At 45.4% G+C, this 24,987-nt stretch overlaps 1 protein-coding gene across 1 annotated transcript in view; it reads right to left on the bottom strand.

The window, feature by feature from the left end:
• LOC126470892 (uncharacterized) overlaps positions 1–24,987 on the bottom strand; it is a 124,439-nt gene that overhangs the window by 65,265 nt on the left and 34,187 nt on the right. Inside the window, exons 2-3 of the mRNA XM_050098920.1 lie at positions 15,304–15,421; positions 7,349–7,422 (exon numbers count right to left, since the gene is read on the bottom strand). Coding sequence (XP_049954877.1) covers positions 7,349–7,422; positions 15,304–15,421 — 192 coding nt within the window. The remainder of the gene's footprint in view (positions 1–7,348; positions 7,423–15,303; positions 15,422–24,987) is intronic.

Raw genomic sequence — 24,987 nt, 5'->3', positions numbered from 1 at the left:
CGCCCCACACCGAACGCAGGGTTATTTTGCGGTTCGAACCCCGATGGACCCCCCAGGGAACGTCTCACACCAGACGAGTGTAACCCCTGTGTTTGCGTGGTAGAGTATTGCTGGCGTACGCGTACGTGGAGAACTTGTTTGCGCAGCAATCGCCGACATAGTGTAGCTGAGGCGGAATAAGGGGAACCAGCCCGCATTTGCCGAGGCAGATGGAAAACCGCCTAAAAACCATCCACAGACTGGCCGGCTCACCTGACCTCGACACAAATCCGCAGGGCGGATTCGTGCCGGGGACCGGGGCTCCTGTGATGACTGGGTGTTGTGTGATGTCCTCAGGTTAGTTAGGTTTAAGTAGTTCTAAGTTCTAGGGGACATGACCATAGATGTTAAGTCCCATAGTGCTCAGAGCCATTTGAACCAACCGGCGCTCCTTCCCGCTCGGAAAGCCGTGCGTTCCACTGCACGGCCAACTGGGCGGGCGGTGACTGGTACACCACACACGATACGGGAGAATGATAGATGCGTAGGTGCGTACTGGCGAAAAGACGTGCAGTTGTTGAGTAACTAACCGGCCAGATGAACCAACGGGCTACTAACAGTGTCTCTTCAACGAACGGATCATTTCGCGAACGTAGCTGCATATGGATCTCTGTCGCAGGTGCCCAGTTCATGCACCCGTACTGACTGTTATTCATCGGCAACGAGGGCCAAAATTTGCACGCCAGCACAGCACCTGGACGACCATTGACTGGCGACAGGTAGTCTTTTCAGATACGTGTTATACTCCACCGGACAAATCGCCATTGGCGTCTACATCGTGAAACGTCTGAAAGGAAACACAGTGCAACAATCGTGTGAAGGGTACATGCCTGAGGGCATTCCCTGCGCGATGTCGTCATTCTGGAAAGTGCAATGGATCAACGTAAGTATGCATCTGTCAACCTCTACATGCAGTCTGGTTTTCCTCGGCACGATGGCATCTACCAGCAGGACAATGCAACATGTCACACAGCTCGCAGTGTACGTGCGTGGGTCTAAAGGCTCCAAGATGAGATTACTGTACTCCCCTGGGCACCAAACTCTCCGGGTTTAAACCCAGTCGCGAATCTGTGGGACCACCTCGATAATGCTGTTCGCGTTATGGATGCGCCACTGAGGATCCTATTGCAGGTAGCGACAGCACTGGAGTCGGCATGGCTTCACATTCACGTCGGTACATTCCAGAACCTGACTGACTCTCTCCCTACTCGTCTCTCAGCATTCCGCTCCGCAGAATGTAACTGTTCACACTTTTGGAAGTTAGTCACAGTAATGTGGTTGGTTCAAATGGCTTTGAGCACTATGGGACTTAACATCTATGGTCATCAGTCCCCTAGAACTTAGAACTACTTAAACCTAACTAACCTAAGGACATCACACAACACCCAGTCATCACGAGGCAGAGAAAATCCCTGACCCCGCCGGGAATCGAACCCGGGAAACCGGGCGCGGGAAGCGAGAACGCTACCGCACGTCCACGAGCTGCGGACCACAGTAATGTGTGTAGGTCCCAAGAAGAGTCAGGCAACATTTCATTTCCTCCCGCACACCTCTCTCGAAATGAGACAAAAAACTCTGAGAAATTAGTGCTCACAAGGAGGTTTATCGGCAATCGTTATTCACATGCACCATTTACGAATGGAATATGGTAGGGGGAAGAAAACACGGCCAGGTGGCCTGCGGAGTATATATGTAAAGGTTGATGCCCAGAACAGTTCAGAAATGGCCGTCTTTCAACGAGGCACACAGGAGACACTCCGGAAGTACGTAAGCTCTCTGACTAAACATGCAAGCTTTTAGAGGCTTAGGAATATTTCCGTATCCGAAACAAAGAATGGGAACAAAGAGTTCGCTGGAAGTGAGGGGATGTGCGGTCAGAGGCGCCGGGGCGTGGGTGCGCCGCGGCCAGCAGGAAGAGGCTGCCCGGAAGCGACGCGCCGGCTTCCTGTTTGGGCCGGGCGCGCCCCTCGCTACCTGTTGTCTCCAATCAAAACAATGTGTTTCGCCTCCTGCGCAGCTAAGCTCGTCTGTGGCGCCGTAGTGCAGCAGTGTTCATCACCGACGAGCCGATACACTCTGTTACACTTCCGTAACTGAATCAGTAGGTAGCCTATGTCGCCAGCTGCCGCTAGGGCATCATCCCCAAAAGCAATACGCAATGAAGGAGATTAAATCTGCACTACTGAGCATTAAATTTGCAACATAGTGAAAGGAGCATGCAACAAACGTCAAATTGATACGATGTGTACTACATTTCAGTGCAACCACACGAAGGACGTTTCGAAGTGTTTGCGACAAACGTCTAGAGGTGAAAGATCATGTCATGGGAAACAACTCCTGTTAGAGACAATAAGCACGCTGACACTTACTTGCGAAGCTAGGCGTTCTTTAGCATTCGCCGGCCCTGGGACAACGAGATTTCAACGAACTGGCAACGTCTACTATACAGGTCTGCTATATAACTATTCCAGTAAACTAATTGAGTGATTTTCAACAAGAAAGAAGAATGAGTGTCTCTATATAGAGTATACAGAGTCGTTATAAATAATATGCAATGGAGGTCCAGTGTGGGCTTAGTAGATATGCTAATGCGTTAATCTGGAATTGATTTACGCTGGAAAACAAATTAGTTCCAATTGTGACCATGAGGTGCAGATCTGGTGGTATACACTGTATGTGAACGTTATGGCTACCGAGAAGAGAGACCGCTTGCTGTTAGTGGAACTGTTTTATATGAACGGCAGCAATTACAGTGAGAGAGAATCGCTGACTGAAAGGTGAAAGGAGAGACCCGACGTCATTAAACGGTTTAAAAAACGCGAGGGAGCTTCTACATCTACATCAATACTCCGCAAGCCACCTGACGGTGTGTGGCGGAGGGTACCTTGAGTACCTCTATCGGTTCTCCCTTCTATTCCAGTCTCGTATTGTTCGTGGGAAGACAGATTGTCGGTATGCCTCTGTGTGGGCTCTAATCTCTCTGATTTTATCCTCACGGTCTCTTCGCGAGATATACGTAGGAGGGAGCAATATACTGCTTGACTCCTCGGTGAAGGTATGTTCTAGAAACTTCAGCAAAAGCCCATACCGAGCTACTGAGCGTCTCTCTTGCAGAGTCTTTCACTGGAGTTTATCTATCATCTCCGTAACGCTTTCGAGATTACTAAATGATCCTGTAACGAAGCGCGCTGCTCTCCGTTGGATCTTCTCTATCTCTTCTATCAACCCTATCTGGTACGGATCCCACACCAGTGAGCAGTATTCAAGCAATGAGCGAACAAGTGTACTGTAACCTACTTCCTTTGTTTTCGGACTGCATTTCCTTAGGATTCTTCCAATGAATCTCAGTCTGGCATCTGCTTTACCAACGATCAACTTTATATGATCATTCCATTTTAAATCACTCCTAATGCCTACTCCCAGATAATTTATGGATTTAACTGCTTCCAGTTGCTGACCTGCTATATTGTAGCTGAATGACAAAGGATCTTTCTTTCTATGTATTCGCAGCACATTACACTTGTCTACATTGAGATTCAATTGCCATTCCCTGCACCATGCGTCAATTCGTTGCAGATACTCCTGCATTTCAGCACAATTTTCCATTGTTACAACCTCTCGATTTAGTACAGCATCATCTGCAAAAAGCCTCAGTGAACTACCGATGTCATCCACAAGGTCATTTATGTATATTGTGAATAGCAACGGTCCTACGACACTCCCCTGCGGCACACCTGAAATCACTCTTACTTCGGAAGACTTCTCTCCATTGAGAATGACATGCTGCGTTCTGTTATCTATGAACTCTTCAGTCCAATCACACAACTGGTCTGATAGTCCATATGCTCTTACTTTGTTCATTAGACGACTGTGGGGAACTGTACCAAATGCCATGCGAAAGTCAAGAAACACGGCATCTACCTGGGAACCCGTATCTATGGCCCTCTGAGTCTCGTGGACGAATAGCGCGTGCTGGGTTTCACACGATCGTCTTTTTCGAAACCCATGCTGATTCCTACAGAGTAGATTTTTAGTCTCCAGAAAAGTAATTATACTCGAACATAAGATGTGTTCCAAAATTCTACAACTGATCGACGTTAGAGATATAGGTCTATAGCTCTGCACATCTTTTCGACGTCCCCTTTTCCAATCTATTGGAACGCTACGCTCTTTTGGAGACCTACAGTACACCGCTGCAAGAAGGGGGGCAAGTTCCTTCGCGTACTCTGTGTAAAATCGAACTGGTATCCCATCAGGTCCAGCGGCCTTTCCTCTTTTGAGCGATTTTAGTTGTTTGCAGCAACTGGAAGAGGAAGGCGTCCTATCCCGGTGGAAGTTACGGTCGAAGTTGCTGTCGCTGTAACTGACCACGCGTGACGTCCCTTGCGTAGTCCTAGTGCTCGTGCAATTTCACAGCTCAATAGTAGGTAAGTTTTGCGCTCTATTTTTTGTTGGTACCCGTACAAGATCCAGATGGTGGAACAAGTGAAACCTCACGATCCGTAGCAATATTCTGTATTTGCTCTTTGGTTTCTGGCACGGCTCGAAGCTGACGACATGGGGCCGGGCAATGTTCTACGGAGTGACGAGGCAGATTTTACACTACGGGTTGCAGTGAATGCACAGAACTGCCGGATTTGGAGTACTGTTAAACCACATGTTGTGCACGAAGAGCCATTGCAGTCGCCGTGTGAGACTGTGATGTGGACTCATGTTGCTTACATTCTTTGGAGAGAGCCTGCCAGGTGTACAGTGACGGCTGCACGTTATCGAGACCTCTTAGCACAGCATGTGGTTCCTGATTTGGCACAGTACAATTGTGTGGAAACCACTATTTTCATGCAAAATGGAGCGACACCTTATGTCGCTCGCCCAGTGAGAATTCTGCTTAATACAACTTCCCACAAACGTGTTATCTCCAGAGGTTTCTCAGATGTATGCCCTGCAGGATCATCTGATCTGAAACCATGCGACTTTTGTCTCTGGGGATACCTAAAAGAACGCGTTTACCGGGACACGTTCGTCTCTATCTGATCTGAAGGCCAGTATACAGGAACACCTCGCTCAGATTTTACGGGAACCGCTATGAGCAACTGTTGATCACATCATTTTACGGATTCAGCGTACCGTCGACGTCTCCAGTGCTCATATTGAAAAAAACTGTATAAAGGTCGGTTAATAATAAAATCAGCATTATGCCTTTCTCACTTGTTTGGCCTTTTCTGCCCATGTCCCATATCTCACTACTATTCGGGGTGCCCCGTACACGTTTTCAGCCTGAAATCTCACTGAGTGGAGTACAGTTGTCTTCACTGATCATTTCCGCTTCGAACTGAGTCCCAAAGACCACCTAAGACGTCTGTGGAGAATCCCCAGACAGTGGTGGATACCAACCAAATGAACTGACAACCAGGAATGATGGTCGTTTCACAACAGCACCGCTTTGGTCGTCATACGAGGCACTGTCACAGCACAGCTGTACGTCAATGATATTCTACGTCCCGTTCTGTTGCCCTCCATAGCAAGCCATCCTGGGCTTAATTTCAGCAATATAATGTCCACCTGCACATGGTGAAACTTTCTACTGCTTGTCTCCGTGCTTGGCAAACCCTACCTTGGCCTCAAAGATAGCCGGCTCTATCACCAGTTGAGAACTTTGGAACTTTATCGGCAAGACCCTCCAACCACTTCGGATTTTGACGATCCAACCAGCCAATTTGACGGAATTTGGCGCAATATCCATCAGGAGAACAACCAACGACTCTGTAAATCAATACAAAGAAGAATAACTACTTGCATAAGGGTCAGAGGTGGACCAACGGCCGGCCGGTGTGGTCGAGCGGTTCTAGGCGCTTCAGTCTGGAACCGCGTGACCGCTACGGTAGCAGGTTCGAATCCTGCCTCGGGCATGGATGTGTGTGATGTCCTTAAGTAGTTCTAAGTTCTAGGGGACTGATGACCACAGATGTAAAGTCCCATAGTGCTCAGAGCCCTTTTTTTTTTTTTTTAACCAACGCGTTACGCACTTGCTCAGTTTGTGAAACTCTTTCTCTTGAAAATCAAATGGTTCAAACGGCTCTAAGTACTATGGGACTTAACATCTGAGGTCATCAGCCCCTAGACTTAGAACTACTTGAAGCTAACTAACCTAAGGACATCACATACATCCATGTCCGAGGCAGGATTCGAACCTGCGACCGTAGCAGCAGCGTGGTTCCGGACTGAAGCGCCTAGAACGGCTCGGCCACAACGGCCGGCTCTTTCTCTTGAATAAGTCATTCTACGTGTCTGAAATTGTAATCATTTTTTTTGTCTGTATACGTACGTGACATCTGCCTATTTCCGTCATGTTCGTATGATTTTTTCGTGGTGCGTTGCTTTTTTTTTTTTGTCTTAGAGTGTTTTCTCAACATAGTTTATCAATTGGAAACTGATGTGGATTGAGTATTCATAAAAATAAAGGCGAACTAAATCTCAGATATTCATTAGTATGCATCATAACAGCAACATTTATGAGAGTGCGGCAAATGGAAAGATATTTATGGGAAATAAAAACGAGTTCATGGCGCGTAAATAATTATAATTTCAAAGAAATAGCCATTGTGTGATCTGAAGAGTGCTGTTTGAACGATCGTCTTTATTATGAGCTATCGCGAAACGTGACATTAAAGACCATTAGCTATGCATTGTCAACGGGAAGAAGGTCCATATGAGTAAGTTACGATGTCTGCATCAGGATGGATTCTAAGAGAAGTAGACAAGTCATAAATCAGACAGTGTGACGTAAAATATGTCATCAAAACGATATTAAAAACAACATCCACACGGTAGTGACGAAACGTGGTGCACCATCTCGTGTTTGGCACACGACATTAGGTATTGTGACACACATATGGTGTTTCAAGAGGCGGAAGTAAAAGGAAATGTAGAGAATGGAAGTCAAACCAATGTCGTATTTCGAAAACACCTGAAAATTCTTGGCAGAGAAATGTTGTGTGCTGGACCAGGGGCCGAAACTGGGAACTTTGCCATTCGCGGGCAAGTGCCCTACTCACTTTTTTTTATTCTTCCACCAGTAACTCACTTGTTACAGGAATTCAAGTTTCCGTTAGATGTCTGTGTCCTTCGCGTCAAAAAGATTTTTTTTTCACGAATGTAGGCATGCGAAACATCTACGACGTTGCTTCCACGTCGTTTCTGCAGATTCCTAATAGCGACAGGCGCACTAGAACGAAATTTCCAAAGACGTGAATAGATTGTTAAGAAATACATTCGCTCCCATGGAATTGAGTTGCAACTGTGCACCTACCTTGCCTTCCACATGGATCTCGTCATCATCGTCGTCCTCGTCATCAGTGGCATCGTCATCGGCGTTGTCATCATCTGCAGAAAAATAAGTGCGACTGTCGTATGGTATCGTACAAAACTTTATGTAAGGTAGAGAATAAATGACAGATAATTTACTAAACATTAAGACGGTCTGGTATTAATTGCCACAAAACCTGCATTGCCGATAAGATACACTATTACAGTAGTTCAAGATCTGCCTCATGGCTAATCAAATATCTTACGTACTGGCCATTCAAGCTTTGCATCATTTACTTTTGGGACATTTCGTGGTTTTTAACACGCGACTCGAATTAGTGTATACAGGTATATAAAAATTAATTCTATACATAGTCGTTTCTTCCAGTTTTTGCTTTAATCCATGTTTTTAGTTTGAAAAACGTTTGGGCACATTTTTTAGCGTTTGTAAAGCCTTCTTAAATTTATTTTCAATTTTTGTTATCAGTTGTCGTTTTGTGCTGTGATGGTCCTTTTTGGTATATTGGTAATACATTACAGTAGACTTCAGTAGCACTTACAAAAGAAGAAAATGAAGGAAGATCGGGTGTAACGTCCTTCGACATTGAGATCATTAGAGACGGAGCACAGCTCGGATTGTATCAAGGACGGGGAAGGAAATCGGGAGTACCCTTTCAAAGGAACCATCCTGGCATTTGCCTGGAGTGATTTAGGGAAATCACAGAAAACCTAAATCTGGGTGGCTGGACGCAGATTTCGATCCGTCGTCCTTCCGAATGCGAGTCCAGTGTGCTAATCACTGTGCCACCACCGGCTGAAAGTGGCCGAGCAGTTCTAGGCGCTACAGTCTGGAACCGCGCGACCGCTACGGTCGCAGGTTCGAATCCTGTGATGTCCTTAGGTTAGTTAGGTTTAAGTAGTTCTAAGTTCTAGGGGACTGATGACCTCAGCAGTTAAGTCCCATAGTGCTCAGAGCCATTTGAACCATTTGATTTCATTGTGCCACCTTGCTTGGTCGTAGCACATAAGTCACACTTTAGTTTTATTTCGCTTGTGAAACCGACCAGCAGTTCTGCTACCTCCTCTCAGAGCGCTCTTGTTGCTCCTTTTGTATACGTTTTGGAATTTGTGACATTAAGTCCTCATTTGTTTGTCACATTGATGTGTAGGTGCACGTGGTTAGGAAGAGGAATGGAGGAGCGAGTGGAGTCGGAAAGGACGGAAAGAGGAGGATGGACGTTGAGAGGGGAAAGGGGAGGTGTGTGTGTGTGTTTTTTAGGACATTCTGATAACATGGGTTCATTTAGTGCGAAATAATAGCAGAGGGTGCAGAGTAGGAAGTTTGTGACGAATCTTATTCTGTAGCTCAGTTGTTAATATTTCGCTAACTAATATGATCAATGGAGTCTTCGAAAAGAAATGAACGGAATAAGATATGACTTATAGTTAAAAGCTTTTTTTTATTCGTACAACGGTCTTTAGTCAAAGGAAAAGCACACCTGATTTTAGCACTAAGGAGAAGAAAAAACACAAAAGAAGAAAGTGGATATCTTTGAAATTTTTGTGCTAGAACATAATGCTCAGAATTCCATTGACAGGCATAATTCACAATGAGGAGAAATTAGACAAATGAAATGGGAAAAAGCTTTTGGCATCTTTCTAAGGGACAATTAATTTGGTAAAGATTGGGGTGAAGAGCGTAAAAATTATAGGAGGCGACAATGATTGAAACATATAGAGTGTTGCGTAACTTTTCATTCAGATGTATAGTGGAGGTCGAGAATACCATGAAAAATATTCTGACTATAGTCAGTGATATTAGCCTGGAATACTGGGGTACAGAAATATATTTAAGAAGATCATGTGTGTGAGGAATTTATTTTTGGTGTTCGAACACATGCAGCACTGTCTTTGAGCATTGCCTGTGATACACATTCCACAATATACGAGTTGTCTTAATGGCACCTGCGGCCACTTCAAGCCTTGTGATATATCCTCTGCGTGTGATGTGTCGTTGTGTAGTTAGGGTGTTCGATTAAGCAGTTATTAGCGCTTTGCTAAAATGAGACAAACGTGGTACAGATGACCGCGTGCCTGCCGTCATCGTAATTGACAGGAATTACCTGCTGCGGAGCCTCACGTTCAACAATGTGCGCTGAATGGTGTGTTCCGAAATAATTATATCGGCAAAAGCAATGTAATCTGTCGTTAGATCTGCCACGAATCTCCGCCTATTCTGCTTTACGGAGTGAGCAAGCGTTCGAACTTCAAGCTATTTTTTGCGCCTCAGTTGCTAGTTCAGATAAATTAATGCGTTTTAAGTCTCGGTATGTAGTGAACTACGGTTTCTCTCTGGGATATTCCAGCGAGTACGGCATGAAAATTATGTCGTGGGCGGAAATGCCAGGTGCAGATAGTGGAGAAATACGAATTACTCTGTTAGAGAATTTCGTTGCAAATATACCTATGAGAGTGTGACTACTGTTCGTTTGATGGGGCGAAACAAGCTGAAGTAGAGACACCTTTGAAGAAGATAGCATTCGCTTAAATTTTGCACTGGATGGACTGTTGTACAGAAAATTTATATTAGTATCACTACCTATAATTACGTGCTTGTTTGTCGATTCGAGATTTGGAACAGCAGTTTCGAAGAAGATAAATCCGCGTACTTTAGGAGGTTTGTAGGAGACACTTTTTTTCAATGGATTTGATCTCTATGAACATATATTTCATTTGCTTATCTTCATTATTGTTGAATGTGTGTAGAACGCCGGTGTTCAGGCGCTCTGTCTTCGCAGTATGACTGCCACCTATCGTGAAGATCGTTCGCAGCAAGCCATCGAGGATTTGATACAGTGGGCCACCAAATGGCGAAGAGACGCAAGCCATCCTGGTTGATCATCGACCAGTGCCTGCACCACTACCACTCGTTACCGTCCCTGGAAGGGCTGTGCCCTCAGGCAATGTGTACTCAAGTACCACGACTTTATCATCGATCGCCGTCTCGCTTCGAAGAAATATATTGAGAACACCTTGTGAGTGGCCACAGGAAGACTGTGGGTTTTATATCCGTTACTGAACCATCAGACCTTGATTTCGGCCCAGTTGGACGTTGCGATCTAGCTGGCGCTCGTTCGTCCGAGTATGTGCAGGTTGTCTGGGGTAACGCGGCGGACTTGCACATCATTCGTCCGCAGAGGCTTCAGAGCCGTTTCCTCCTCCGGACCGCCCACTTGCTGCGACGCTTCCCGATCGACGACCTTCTGCGGATCAGTGAAGCACCTCCCCTTAGTGAGAGATCCCGCTACTCTGCACCCCTCTTCTACCAGAAAACCGCGCCGCCTACCGACCCGCACGTACTCGCCCTTGGCATGAGAGTGCGGAGATTCAATTCCAGACGTTGGTCGCACCTTCTGAGCTGCCAGGACGAGATGTCAAGAAGAAAATACTGAAGAACATCGCCGAGGGTAACTAGACCCTTATGATATTAAACGACTCCATATCGAGTTTGAAGGCATAAGAGACACGCAGGAATTAAACACATTAGCTGCCAGTTGGCACTGATTTATATCAATGGGGCAAGTCGATAATTTGTGTCGAACCGGGATTCGAACCTGGGTCTCCTGCTTACTAGCCAGATGTACTGACCACTAAAGTCATCCGGACACAGCGATCACCACAACTATACGGACTAGCCTAGCATGCCTTAATGTCGGACCCACGTTCGTGCTTAGTGTGCGTCTGCACTGAATCGTCTGAATTATACACTCCTGGAAATGGAAAAAAGAACACATTGACACCGGTGTGTCAGACCCACCATACTTGCTCCGGACACTGCGAGAGGGCTGTACAAGCAATGATCACACGCACGGCACAGCGGACACACCAGGAACCGCGGTGTTGGCCGTCGAATGGCGCTAGCTGCGCAGCATTTGTGCACCGCCGCCGTCAGTGTCAGCCAGTTTGCCGTGGCATACGGAGCTCCATCGCAGTCTTTAACACTGGTAGCATGCCGCGACAGCGTGGACGTGAACCGTATGTGCAGTTGACGGACTTTGAGCGAGGGCGTATAGTGGGCATGCGGGAGGCCGGGTGGACGTACCGCCGAATTGCTCAACACCTGGGGCGTGAGGTCTCCACAGTACATCGATGTTGTCGCCAGTGGTCGGCGGAAGGTGCACGTGCCCGTCGACCTGGGACCGGACCGCAGCGACGCACGGATTCACGCCAAGACCGTAGGATCCTACGCAGTGCCGTAGGGGACCGCACCGCCACTTCCCAGCAAATTACGGACACTGTTGCTCCTGGGGTATCGGCGAGGACCATTCGCAACCGTCTCCATGAAGCTGGGCTACGGTCCCGCACACCGTTAGGCCGTCTTCCGCTCACGCCCCAACATCGTGCAGCCCGCCTCCAGTGGTGTCGCGAGAGGCGTGAATGGAGGGACGAATGGAGACGTGTCGTCTTCAGCGATGAGAGTCGCTTCTGCCTTGGTGCCAATGATGGTAGTATGCGTGTTTGGCGCCGTGCAGGTGAGCGCCACAATCAGGACTGCATACGACCGAGGCACACAGGGCCAACAACCGGCATCATGGTGTGGGGAGCGATCTCCTACACTGGCCGTACACCGCTGGTGATCGTCGAGGGGACACCGAATAGTGCACGGTACAACCAAACCGTCATCGAACCCATCGTTCTACCATTCCTAGACCGGCAAGGGAACTTGCTGTTCCAACAGGACAATGCACGTCCGCATGTATCCCGTGCCACCCAACGTGCTCTAGAAGGTGTAAGTCAACTACCCTGGCCAGCAAGATCTCCGGATCTGTCCCCCATTGAGGATGTTTGGGACTGGATGAAGCGTCGTCTCACGCGGTCTGCACGTCCAGCACGAACGCTGGTCCAACTGAGGCGCCAGGTGGAAATGGCATGGCAAGCCGTTCCACAGGACTACATCCAGCATCTCTACGATCGTCTCCATGGGAGAATAGCAGCCTGCATTGCTGCGAAAGGTGGATATACACTGTACTAGTGCCGACATTGTGCATGCTCTGTTGCCTGTGTCTATGTGCCTGTGGTTCTGTCGGTGTGATCATGTGATGTATCTGACCCCAGGAATGTGTCAATAAAGTTTCCCCTTCCTGGGACAATGAATTCACGGTGTTCTTATTTCAATTTCCAGGAGTGTATATGTTGTGCCTGTTCCTTCGGACATGTCCAAATATATAATTCAGCCAATGATGGCCAACGATCTTTTCAGTACAGGTGCACACCAAGCTCGATCTCTTATGGAAATCGGCGAGAGGCAGCGAATAATGATGCTAATGAGCAGGAGCCCTGCATCAGTAGTATGTGGTATAAGTTGAGAATTTGGGTCTGAGAGGTGGTGTGTTAGGGTTGCCCGTGCTGTTGTGGTGCCACTGTGTCCAGATGGCGTAGCGGTCAGCGCATCTACCTAATAAGCAGGAGACCAGGATTGGAATCCCCCGTCCGGCACAAATTTTGGATTTGTCCCATTGAATATAAATCAATGCCCACTGGTAGCAAATATCTGTAATTCCTTTTTGTCTTGATTCATAGTGGCTGCAGGATCAAACTGGTTTCTGTTCTTTCGGACATGGTGAACGCCGCGTCAGCAGGGGATGAGAAGAAACCCCGCCATTTGCAATATGTGATGTGTGTTAAGGTCACTCCCAGGGAATATCTCGTCAGGAAGCAGTATAAAATTGGCTGGAGTGTTGCAGGGCTATGTTCAAGGACTCGTGTTGCACTGCTATCTACATAAACAGCTTACCCAAGCAGATGTACTCCGATGATACTGCGGAAGTCAAGTGTTGACGCAACCTAATTTGCATTTACATCTACCTGCAGAGACATATAGTAAAAATCACCTAGTTGTGCAATGTCTGGGTGATGAAAACCAACCCTAAGTAAAGCCAAGCATTCCTGTTCACTACTAGGCTGAAGCACCTTAACCACAAACTCACAATAGATCGCACATACTTGACTTTGTATGTCTCAGTCAAATACCTTGATCTCATAACACAAGAGAGATTGACTAGGCGACTAAGCATAAGCAATGCGGTCAACAAAAATTGCGGAATGCTCAGACGTCGTAAAAATGCCCATCTGACGTTTCTCCATACTTCCAGTCATTCTGTAGGGTTCGACAGTACGGTCAATGTCAGGCTGGATGTCTGCAGTCTCTTTTTCGAATTGTCATCAATGCTGATCACTATACACTCAATAGGTACTATACACGTGGGGTAATCATAAATCTTCATCACCCAACAGGACCGATCAAATTTTATGGAAAAACAAACATTTTTCTCGCCATTCCATAAATTCAGTAAGGCAAGATTCCCCAAATTCCATTCACAAAAGTCCCAAACAATCTTCACAAAATACTGAAGCGACTGATACAGTGTTTTACAGACAATACAAACACATACTCTACCACACAAATAACATGTTGTTGTTGTTGTTGTTTTGCTATGGTGTTCAGTCCGAAGACTGGTATGATGCAGCTCTCACATTGGTCTATCCTGCACAAGCTTCTTCATCTCCACATAACTGCTGCAAGCCGTATCCATCTCAATCTGCTTACTTTAGTTGAGTCTTGGTCTCTCTCTATAAATTTTACCCCACACACTTCTCTCCATGACTAGTTTGATCTTGATGCCTTGGGATGTGTCCAGTCTACCGTTCCGCTCTTGTGGGCAAATTGTACTACATATTCCTTTTGTCCTCAATGCGAGTCTGTACCTCTTCATTAACTCTCCAGTCTACCTACCTAACCATCTTCATTCTTCTAGAGAACCACATTTTGAAAGCTTCTATTCTCTTTTTGTTTTAGCCGCTTTTCAGCCACATTTCACTTTCGTACAAGGCTACACTCCATAAAGATACCTTAAGAAAAGACTCACTCTATATTCGATGTTCACAAATTTCTATTTTTCAGGAACGTTTTTCTTGCCATCCGCAGTCCGAATTTTATATCCTATCTACTTTTTTACTGTTTAATTTCCTAATCAGATTCCCTCAGCATCGCCTGATTTAATTCGACTGCATTCCAGTATCCTGTTTTACTTTTGTTGACATATATCTTATAACCTCTTTTTTAGACACTATCCAGTTGCTCTTCCAAGTCATTTTCCGTTTCTGACGGAATTACAATTACAATGTCATCGACAAATCGTAAAGTTTTATGTTGCCCCCCACGATTTTAATTCCCTTTCAGAATTTCCCTTTCATTTTCTTTACGCCTTGCTCAACGTACTTCACCAATAACATTGGGGAAAGCCAATCCTGTCTCACTCCTTTGTCAAATACCGTCACCCTTTCATGTCTTCCGATGTTTAAACAGCAATCTGACGTGTGTACAAATTGTAGAAAACCTTCCGCTGTTTGCATTTTATTCCTGATACGTTCTGGATTTCAAAGAGTGCATTCCAGTTGTCAGAAGCTTTGCACTATAAAAGTAAATTAGCCCCTTTTCAATCAATCTTTTAAGATAAGTTTTGGGGTCAGTAATGCCTCTCCTATTTCTACATTTCTTGAGAACCCAAACTGATGTTTCTTGCATTTAGTACCTACCAGTGTTTCCATCCTTCTGTTCAAATTGTCATATTTCTAAACATCTGTAGCAATGTCGAAAATCAGACGATTACAGTGCCCAATGGAGATTCTACTGCTGTAGTATTACAAGTGATCCGCTTGACTCTGGACTCGTATTGCGATTTTGTTTGCAAGTTGTGTTCAGTCTGTCAACGAATACCTTTGTGACTATAGAAAATATACCTCTTCAGTCCATTTGAACGAATAGCTTTACAACACTTGTGTGGTACATATTCTTGATGACGATGGGTCCAATACTTTGGCACAGATGAAGGTCTCAGAACAGGACATAAAGACAGAATTAAAGTGAAGTGAAAAATAAAGAGGACCACGTGCGCTCACCGTCATCCTCTGCACTGCTGCTTGTGGTTGTGGCATTGGCGGCCGTGTCGTTGTGCATGTCCATCTCGTGGGACAGCTCTCCAGACATGCGCATTGACGCCGGGTGGTCCGGCATCGCCTGCAACACACGCATCGACAACATTAGACGCCTCTCCTAGAAACGGCAATGAAAGAGTACTGTATATAGCAGAGATTACTGTACCACGTAACCGATACAGGTTGACTCGAATGTGACAGGACCCTCCCCTCTCTGCCCCACCCACTCAACTTTTAAATTGTGAAAACTCTCAAGAAGTGGTGTTTCAGGAGGAACAGTAAATATTTTAGCTGGTAGTAGGACAGACTACTTCTAACAAAATATTCTATATAATATGTGTCCATTTTTTATTACATGTAGAAATATAGCTTGTTACAGAGTTAATTTTTCATTTTGCCCATTGGTACTCGAGTTGCTATGGGTTTATGTATCACAGCGTGCATAAGACTGTCATGCCAATATGGAATCCCTGTGTTTAGGAGAGCCACACTGGACCGTGCAGCATCCCGACAGACTCATGCGACTAGCGCCCGAGAGGAATGCCAATTGTTCTCTCGAGCGTGCGGGATCGGACAGCCATGTCGCGTACCTTCAGCCGGGAAGTGGTCTTCTTTGCAGCGAAACAAGTTTCCCACGTACAGTGCGGCGGCGTAAGAGGCACAATCGATTATCAGCAGGGCGATCAATTTTGTTGCTTCCGTTGACAAGGAAGCAGAGAGAGGTGCACTAATAGTGGTGCGCCCAAGGACAACTTTGGACACAGGAGTGACATCTCGTCGCCTTTTGAGCTGAGTCTGGAGGCCACTCTGCAGCGGCTACAGTCGGCAATGCACTTAATGAGTTCAAAGACTATGGAATCGAAACTTATGATCCTCTCGTGATTTCTCAACATGATCCAGCTGTGGATGAAACCACAGATCGTTTCGTTCTAATGGAACATGCAGAGAAGGAAAAGGCTCCTGCTACGAGTATGGTACCTAAAGACTACACCAAAGAAATTCACATTCAAACTTGAGATGAATATCATATAGGGAAAAATGAAAAACCAGGACTTTCAACAAATGATGCTTCCATTGAGCCAAAACAATGCCGAAGTGTTGTTGATATTAAATAATTTCCTAAATAAAGACCATACGCGAAAAAACGCTGAAGTCTAAGTAAGCTAAATGCAAGTCTTTTAATGAAATAGGCATCGGTTGATGTAGAAGCACGCAGAGGAAAGAAGAGCGTTTAAAGTAACACAGGGAAACTTCCAAAGAAAGTATAGAGCACTGTTAGTCACAAAGTCTTTACTTCATTCACTAGGCTATATGTTTCGACAGTTCCACCATCATCAACAAGTGGAACTCATGTTTGGCGTAGCCTTTGCTAGTGGCAAGCATCGCCGTTTGCTTGCAGCTGCATGTGAGATAGCTGAGAATTTTGGTTACGACTCTCACAAACTAGCAAAATTAAACACACGATCTATAGATGTGATGTAGCAGACAGTTTGAAAATATAAAAGGTAGACGCGATGCAAGAACAGTATGTGCGCTGCAGTCTGATGCGAAAAACACCTGTGCGTCTCACAATACCTAATATATAACATGTGATTTTCCAAGTCAGACTGCAGCGTATATACTGTTCTTTGGACTATAACTACATTTTATACTTTTAAATTGCATAAAAGGTACCCTCCATCTGATGATTGAGGTGTAACCGTTGAAACGCATAGTGCACGTAATAAAAACTCTGTGACTGATGCGGAATCAAAAGTTTTCGTTTTAACTAGTGTTCGTAAACCTTGAAACACAATCCATAACTGATTTAAAGTTACAGTGCATTGTCCTGAATGTGATTATACTTTTACTCTCCTGCAGAAGACCGGATAGAGTGTTGCAAATGACATAAAAATGCTCAAAATTTGGTGGAGGAATCTTTTTGTGTGATTTTTGCTAACGAAAAGCACAGATATTGAATTACATTAACTTTCAACTTGAAAATTCGTTCTCTACATGTAATTCAGTAAGAAATACATAGCAATGTTTAATTAATTAATGTACTGTTTTATACTTTCCAATATTAAAAATGTATTCAACTTTTACCAGTACGTCATTTGTCCTGTGGTCAAAGACATGCTGCTTCTATACTGGAGCAGGATAAAACCTTTACATTAGCTTTTAAAATCGGAAAAATAAATCTGAGATATTAAAATAAAATAAAATACGATAAGGTACAATACTGAAACTAGGGAGCAAAAAAATGTCTCCAGAAATGAATTTATTAAATAACCTTAACCGCTGATGTCGTCACACATCGGCAATTTGTCCACCGTTTGATTTCAATGTCGGCCTTCATCATGGATTCGCCCTATCACCGCTGTTATTTATCCTCTCCATGGACCCAACAGCGTCTGACATACAAATATCTCGTCGTTGGAACTTATTTAGGAGGACAGTGTGATCCTAGCCCAAGAAACACGCCTGAACAAACTGGACGCAAATGGGCTGCATCTCAGTGCTAAGGTTGGATACCTGGAAGGTGGTCCCCTAACGAATGCTACCATCAGAACCAGTGACAAAACCCCCAGTAGACCATGCATTTTAAATACCTAGGATCCATTGTCACATCAAGCTGTGATGGCACTTCTGACAACCAGCCAAAGTTGAATGAAGCTTAGTTGACATATAGAAAACTCACCGGATTTATCTGCGATGAAAAGATGCCGCAACCTTTGTAAGATCACTTGGTTGCCCATCTGCCTGTCTGTCCATACGGCGCTTAAGACCCCTTTTTCTCAGGAACAAGTAGAAGTATTAAGTTAAAATTTATATCAAATAGTAACGTCTAGGGTCCGTTGGCAGTGTTAATAATTTAAGCTTCCAAGTCAACACAGTCAAAAAGTACAGGCATTTATATCACATATTTTGATACTAGCAAACACACTCATTAAACCTACAAGATACTTCTCGTTGACCTAGAATCACGATATTTGGCAAGAAGCAAGGTTCAAAGTACAAGTTAAGGTTCAAAATGATTCAAATGGCTCTGAGCACTATGGGACATCTGAGGTCATCAGTCCCCTAGACATAGGACTACGTAAACCTAACTAACCTATGGACATCACACACATCCATGGCTGAGGCAGGATTCGAACCTGCGACCGCAGCAGCAGCGCGGTTCCGGACTGAAGCGTCTAGAACCGCTCGGCTACAGCGGCTGGCTACAAGTTAAGGAAAATATCGAAAAAATTGTTAGTTTATAATTATATCGCATAAAAATATTTTTTGCCATTACAAACCTACACTGCGTTCGTCACCTGTCAAAAATCTCTGGAACTAAAGTGATGCACGAAGAAGTTGTGTATGTATAATTTACAAATATTTCGTGCTAATTGGCAGAGCTACGATGGAAGGAAGTCTCCTGCCGTTGCCCGCATCTCGTGGTCGTGCGGTAGCGTTCTCGCTTCCCACGCCCGGGTTCCCGGGTTCGATTCCCGGCGGGGTCAGGGATTTTCTCTGCCTCGTGATGGCTGGGTGTTGTGTGCTGTCCTTAGGTTAGTTAGGTTTAATTAGTTCTAAGTTCTAGGCGACTGATGACCTCAGCAGTTGAGTCGCATAGTGCTCAGAGCCAAAAAATCTCCTGCCGTTGTGAGAACGGTGTCTTTACCACTTAGCGGTGACAGGCGAAAGGCCGTCCGACTACTGCGCTGACAGTCTATGGCTGCGATACTTACGGCATCTGTTATTTCTCAGAGCAAAGTAATACTTGGAACTGATGCAGGATTGCGTTTCCGTCGTTTGCGCTGAGGTTCCGAAATTCCATTAAATATGAGTTAAAGCGTTCCACAGAACAATTCGTCCTTTGCGTTACAATAGCTGCATGGCCGACTGTACTGTTTTCTTCTCTGGAGACATCTGTCAAATCATTCCAGTAATCGCAAGAGGGGGAGGGTAGACTAATTGGCTGCTAGCATACCATGTAACTGTAACTCGAAAATTAATAAAACAAATGAGAAATTACAATACAGATTGTCTTAATAACACAAAAATTTAAACTTACAGCTAAACCATTCTCGAAAGTCTTATCATTCCTGGAACCGAAAGCTTGACAGTATCGGCATCAATAACAGCCAAAAATTGTCGAAATTCTCTTTTCCTAGGATGGATGAACTATTTATATAAATGATTAGGTTTGCAGGGAATCCTTTGTGCGCGAGTCCTATAGGCACTTATCCCAATTTTTTCATTCTCCTGAAGAATATAAGATTTGGCACTTAGAACCTTTTCACTTTCCACCCTTCAAATGATGTTAGTTGCCGCCCACTGGATTAGGACTGTACCGATGTTTAAGAACAGATTAGATCAAGTGATCAGTGAACTACATTCCCACTCACAATCTTCGTCCTCGAATTAAGTATTGTAAAACTTCAGTCAAAAAGTCATTTTAAATTGTTGCTAATCTGCGTGGCCATCTATTTTTGCCATAGCTCTTGCCTAACCCTATTTGACACTGTGACGAGTTAGTCGCTGCTCGCAAGCAGGACACCACGAAACAGCAACGAGCCGGTCATGGTGGCCGAGTGGCTCTAGGTGCTCCAGTCCGGAACCGCGCTGCTTCTACGGTCGCAGGTTCGAATCCTGCCTCGTGCTTGGACGTGTGTGATGTCCTCAGGTTAGTTGGGTTTAAGTAGTTCTAAGTCTAGGGGACTGATGGCCTCAGATGTTGAGTCCCATAGTGCTCAGAGGCATTTGAACCAAACAGCAACTACTTCAACGGTAAGATCCTTTATTGTATGATTATATGGTAGCGGAACAAACACTGGTAGTAGTTAGTTCTGCAAAATATCTGGGAGTATGCGTGCGGAACGATTTGAAGTGGAATGATCATATAAAATTAATTGTTGGTAAGGCGGGTACCAGGTTGAGATTCATTGGGAGAGTGCTTAGAAAATGTAGTCCATCAACAAAGGAGGTGGCTTACAAAACACTCGTTCGACCTATACTTGAGTATTGCTCATCAGTGTGGGATCCGTACCAAGTCGGGTTGACGGAGGAGATAGAGAAGATCCAAAGAAGAGCGGCGCGTTTCGTCACCGGGTTATTTGGTAACCGTGATAGCGTTACGGAGATGTTTAATAAACTCAAGTGGCAGACTCTGCAAGAGAGGCGCTCTGCATTGCGGTGTAGCTTGCTCGCCAGGTTTCGAGAGGGTGCGTTTCTGGACGAGGTATCGAATATATTGCTTCCCCCTACTTATACCTCCCGAGGAGATCACGAATGTAAAATTAGAGAGATTAGAGCGCGCACGGAGGCTTTCAGACAGTCGTTCTTCCCGCGAACCATACGCGACTGGAACAGGAAAGGGAGCTAATGACAGTGGCACGTAGAGTGCCCTCCGCCACACACCGTTGGGTGGCTTGCGGAGTATCAATGTAGATGTAGATGTAGATGTAGATGTAGAAGGGCTCCTCATCATGCAACGTTTATACGTCTGACGCCAGGTGCATTGGGTGAATAAATAACCGCTCGTGACAGGCAGTACAGGAAGAGACACACAGTGGCATATGATGCCAGCAGCTTGTTGGGATAGTCGCACATTTGCGCCGCGGGTGCTGGGTGGCCTTTGTGATGGTGACGGTGGTGCCGAACTGACGGCTATGTAGTGTCGCAGCGGGGCCCGGGCCAGAGCAGAGCAGAACAGGTCTCCCAGCCAGCCGCCCCACCCACGCCTCACTCACTGACTGACGTTTCCCGCGGCACCGGCTTTTGTCCTGACGTGGGAACAGCTCGCTGCTATCAGCCGCTCAGCGGCAACCCTCCATCGACATGAACCATATAGCCTACTCACTTCTGGATCGTCACTAGCCATGCTACAAGGAGCGTCTAAAAAGCTGAATGAATGCTGAACTAAAACGAAAATAACAAAAGATACAAGCAAAATTCTCATTTGTCGGTTTTCCTGTTTTTAGTAGTCAGAGGCATTCAGAGCTGTGTAAATGATACAACTCTCGCCCTTTGACAGTCACATTATTTCCTTTCGGATCCTTTCGCAATTGTCGTTCTATAGCTACTTTCAAGAACATCATTCGTGTGTATCATATACTAAAGCGCCAAAGAAACTGGTATGGGCATGCGTATTCAAATTCAGAGACATGTACGCAGGCAGAATACGGCGCTGCGGTCGGCAACGCCTACATAAGGCAACAAGTGTCTGGCGCAGTTGTTAGATCGGTTACTGCTGCTACAACGGCAGGTTATCAAGATTTAAGTGACTTTGAATGTGGTGGGACAGTCCGCGTACGAGCGATGGGGCACAGAATCTCCAAGGTAGCGATGAAGTGGAGATTTTCCCGTACGATAATTTCATGAGTGTACCGTGAATATCACGAACCCGGTAAAACATCAAACCTCGGACATCGCTGCGGCCGGAAAAAGATCCTGCAAGAACGGGACCAACGACCATTGAAGAGAATCGTTCAAGGTGACAGATGTGCAACGCTTCACAGATTGCTGCAGATTTCAACGCTGGGCCATCAACAAGTGTCAGCGCGCGAACCATTCAACGAAACATCATCGATATGGGCTTTCTGAGCCGAAAGTCCACTCGTGTACCCTCGATTACTGCACAACACAAAGCTTTAAGGCTCGCCTGAATCCGTCAACACCGACATTGGACTGTTGATGACTGGAAACATGTTGCTTGGTCGGACGAGTCTCGTTTCAAATTGTGTCGAACGCGTGGACGTGCACGGGTATGGAGACAACCTCATGAATCCATGGACCCTCATTTCAGCAGAGGATTGTTCAAGCTGGTGGAGGCTCCTCTGTAATTGTGTGGAGCGTGTGCAGTTGGAGTGATATGGAACACCTGACACGTCTAGATACGAATCTGACAGGTGACACGTACGTAAGCATCCTATCAGATCACCTGTATCCATTCATGTCCATTGTGCATTCCGATAGACTTGGGCAATTCCAGAATTGCTACAGCGTGGCTCCAGGAACACTCTTCTGAGTTTAAACAATTCCGCCGGCCACCAAACTCCCAACACATGAACATTATTATCTGGGATGCCTTGCATATTGCTGTTCAAAAGAGATCTCCACCCATACGTATTGTTACGGATTTACGGACAGCCCTGCAGTATTCGTGGTGTCAATTCTCTCCAGGACTATTTCAGACATTAGTCAGGTCATGCCACGTCGTGTTGCGGCACTTCTGCGTGCTCGCGGGCGTCCTACACGATATTAGGCAGGTGTGTGTATATACGTATGCATATATGTACGAATGTATGTATGACTGGATTATTAATCGTGTGTCAGACATGAAATACGGGGTGAATCGCCTAAAACTTGAACCGCAAATATTGCGGGAATGGAAAGCGCTGTTGATCTGCGGCTTTCGCAGAATGGATTGGCAGTCAGGGACTTGTATTGTTAGCCAGTCAAATGATCATAATAATACTTAGAACGTGTATTTATGTGCAAACATACATTCTATTAAATGGGACAGCGTCTACTGACATTAACAAACTACAAGTAGGATAAATTAGAATGTCAGTGATGTTTGTTGCAGAAAAGTAGTGTGAGTCGTCTTCGAGGTATCGTATTTTGAAAACTTTCCACACCAACGTTTGTACAATACTTGTGATGGTAAACATTAAAGAACACCACAAGTGCATGCACTAGTTATGTGAATTCTGGATCATTACATCTTGTGTTCAAAATGACCTCCGGCAGTGGAAATACACGCTTCCATTCTGGGATGGAACGACTGCTGCATAAATGTTAGAATTTTTGCGGTGATGTCCGAACAGGCTGCAATAATACTCCGTTGCCTATTATCGTGTGTAGTTGGTAAGTTCTTGTAGAAAGCGTCTTTCAGCTTTCCCCACATAAAAAAGTCCGCAGGCGTCAAACTCGGGGAACGAGCATGCCAAGGTACAGGTCCTATGCGCCCAATCCAACGATTTGGAAGCAGTTTGTGAAGACATGCTATAGTACTTCGTGCACTATTGGCTGGACAGTCATCATATTGGTACTATAGGTTCCTCCCAGTCTGCAGAGCAACGTCTTATAGCATCCGTGGAAGATGCTATGCTAGAAAGCTGCGATACTTGTGCGCGTTCAGTGTTCCGTCTGTGAAAAATTGGCCTAAGCTGATTCACTATCCCGCACCAATCGTTTATACTCCATCGACGGAGCTTCGGCGGTTTACCTGGCCAGGATTGGTAAATGTGGCTTCATCATTAAACAAGATACATGATTCTACAGGAGTATTCTTTCTTAATACCCATGTACAGAATTTAACATCTCTCTTGATGGATAGACTTGTGACTGGGATGGAACCTATGCTGATGGAAATCCATAGAACACTTGCCTCACTCAGGCCACTTCCTCGTGCAATTGCGAGGGAGCTAACGTGCGAATCAACTGCAATAGCAGCAAGAACATTAATTTCCCCATCTTTTGTCGTCACTTGTTTCCTTAAGTTACGTTGTCTAGGTTGTTCCACTTCCACTATCACATAACTGGTTGGAGATGGTTGACGTCTATTGAGATGGCTCTGAGCACTATGCGACTTAACTTCTGAGGTCATCAGTCGCCTAGAACTTAGAACTAATTAAACCTAACTAACCTAAGGACATCACACACATCCATGCCTGAGGCAGGATTCGAACCTGCGACCGTAGCGGTCACGCGGTTCCAGACTGAAGCGCCTTTAACCGCACGGCCACACCGGCCGGCCCTATTGAGATATCTTGTTTCCGCATACACTGTACAAGAGTGAACTATTTTCTTGCTATATTCTCCGTACATCATGAGCATGACGGATTTTTCTGTATTGGTAAATCCCATAGTCCATTTCACAACCTACTAGTTGGACTGTCACACACTGACTGCCAAGTCGCAGTGCACTCAAGGAACACACGAGCACGCTGTAAGCAAACTGTTACGCCGGCGCCAAGGTAGCCCCTGCGGGCCGGCAACACATCTAACACCACACAGGACCGAGGTTGTTCATGCCCAAGGCGTAAGCAATGGTAAACATCGGCTGTTTTGGAAACAGACATCCCGCGTACTACTTCCTGCAGAGGGTGTTCGAGATGGCCTGCCGGAAGTATTACTACACAATTGGTAGGCCAATAAAGGCTAGAACCAGCACCGGATGTCAGTTCACGCCGAATACCGAACTCAAGGACGTCTCCACGGAACACTACGTGTTCGCCATCGGCATAGGACTTGGAATGAAGTGTATCTGTGTTACCACGGACTCTTGTGGAAAACTTAGAAGTTATCTTTTGTTGCCTCTAGTAGGAAATTCTTACTGACTTTGTGACTGTGACATTTCATTGTTATTCAGTCATTTCCATGTAGACTCACGCAAATAAATGTTGTGTAGTAAAAACTTTCAAATTGTCAGTTACAGCACAAACGTAGCAACATCATACCTAGTAACTGCGCAGGTTGAATGACACGAACAAGTGTCGGCGTGGAAACTTCTCTCGTGAACGGCTCGCACTAGACTCCTGCAACGAACACCATTGATATTCTAATTTACCCTATTTTTAGTCCGTTAATGCCAATAGCTATTGTTCCATTTAAAAAACTGTTAAGATAGCACAAAAAATACACATTCTAAGTATTATTACAATCTGTTTACTG

This window comes from Schistocerca serialis, chromosome 1 (genome assembly GCF_023864345.2).
Source record: "Schistocerca serialis cubense isolate TAMUIC-IGC-003099 chromosome 1, iqSchSeri2.2, whole genome shotgun sequence".
In the NCBI taxonomy this organism is placed as follows: Eukaryota; Metazoa; Arthropoda; class Insecta; order Orthoptera; family Acrididae; genus Schistocerca; species Schistocerca serialis.
This window is presented reverse-complemented; position numbering and strand designations above follow the sequence as displayed.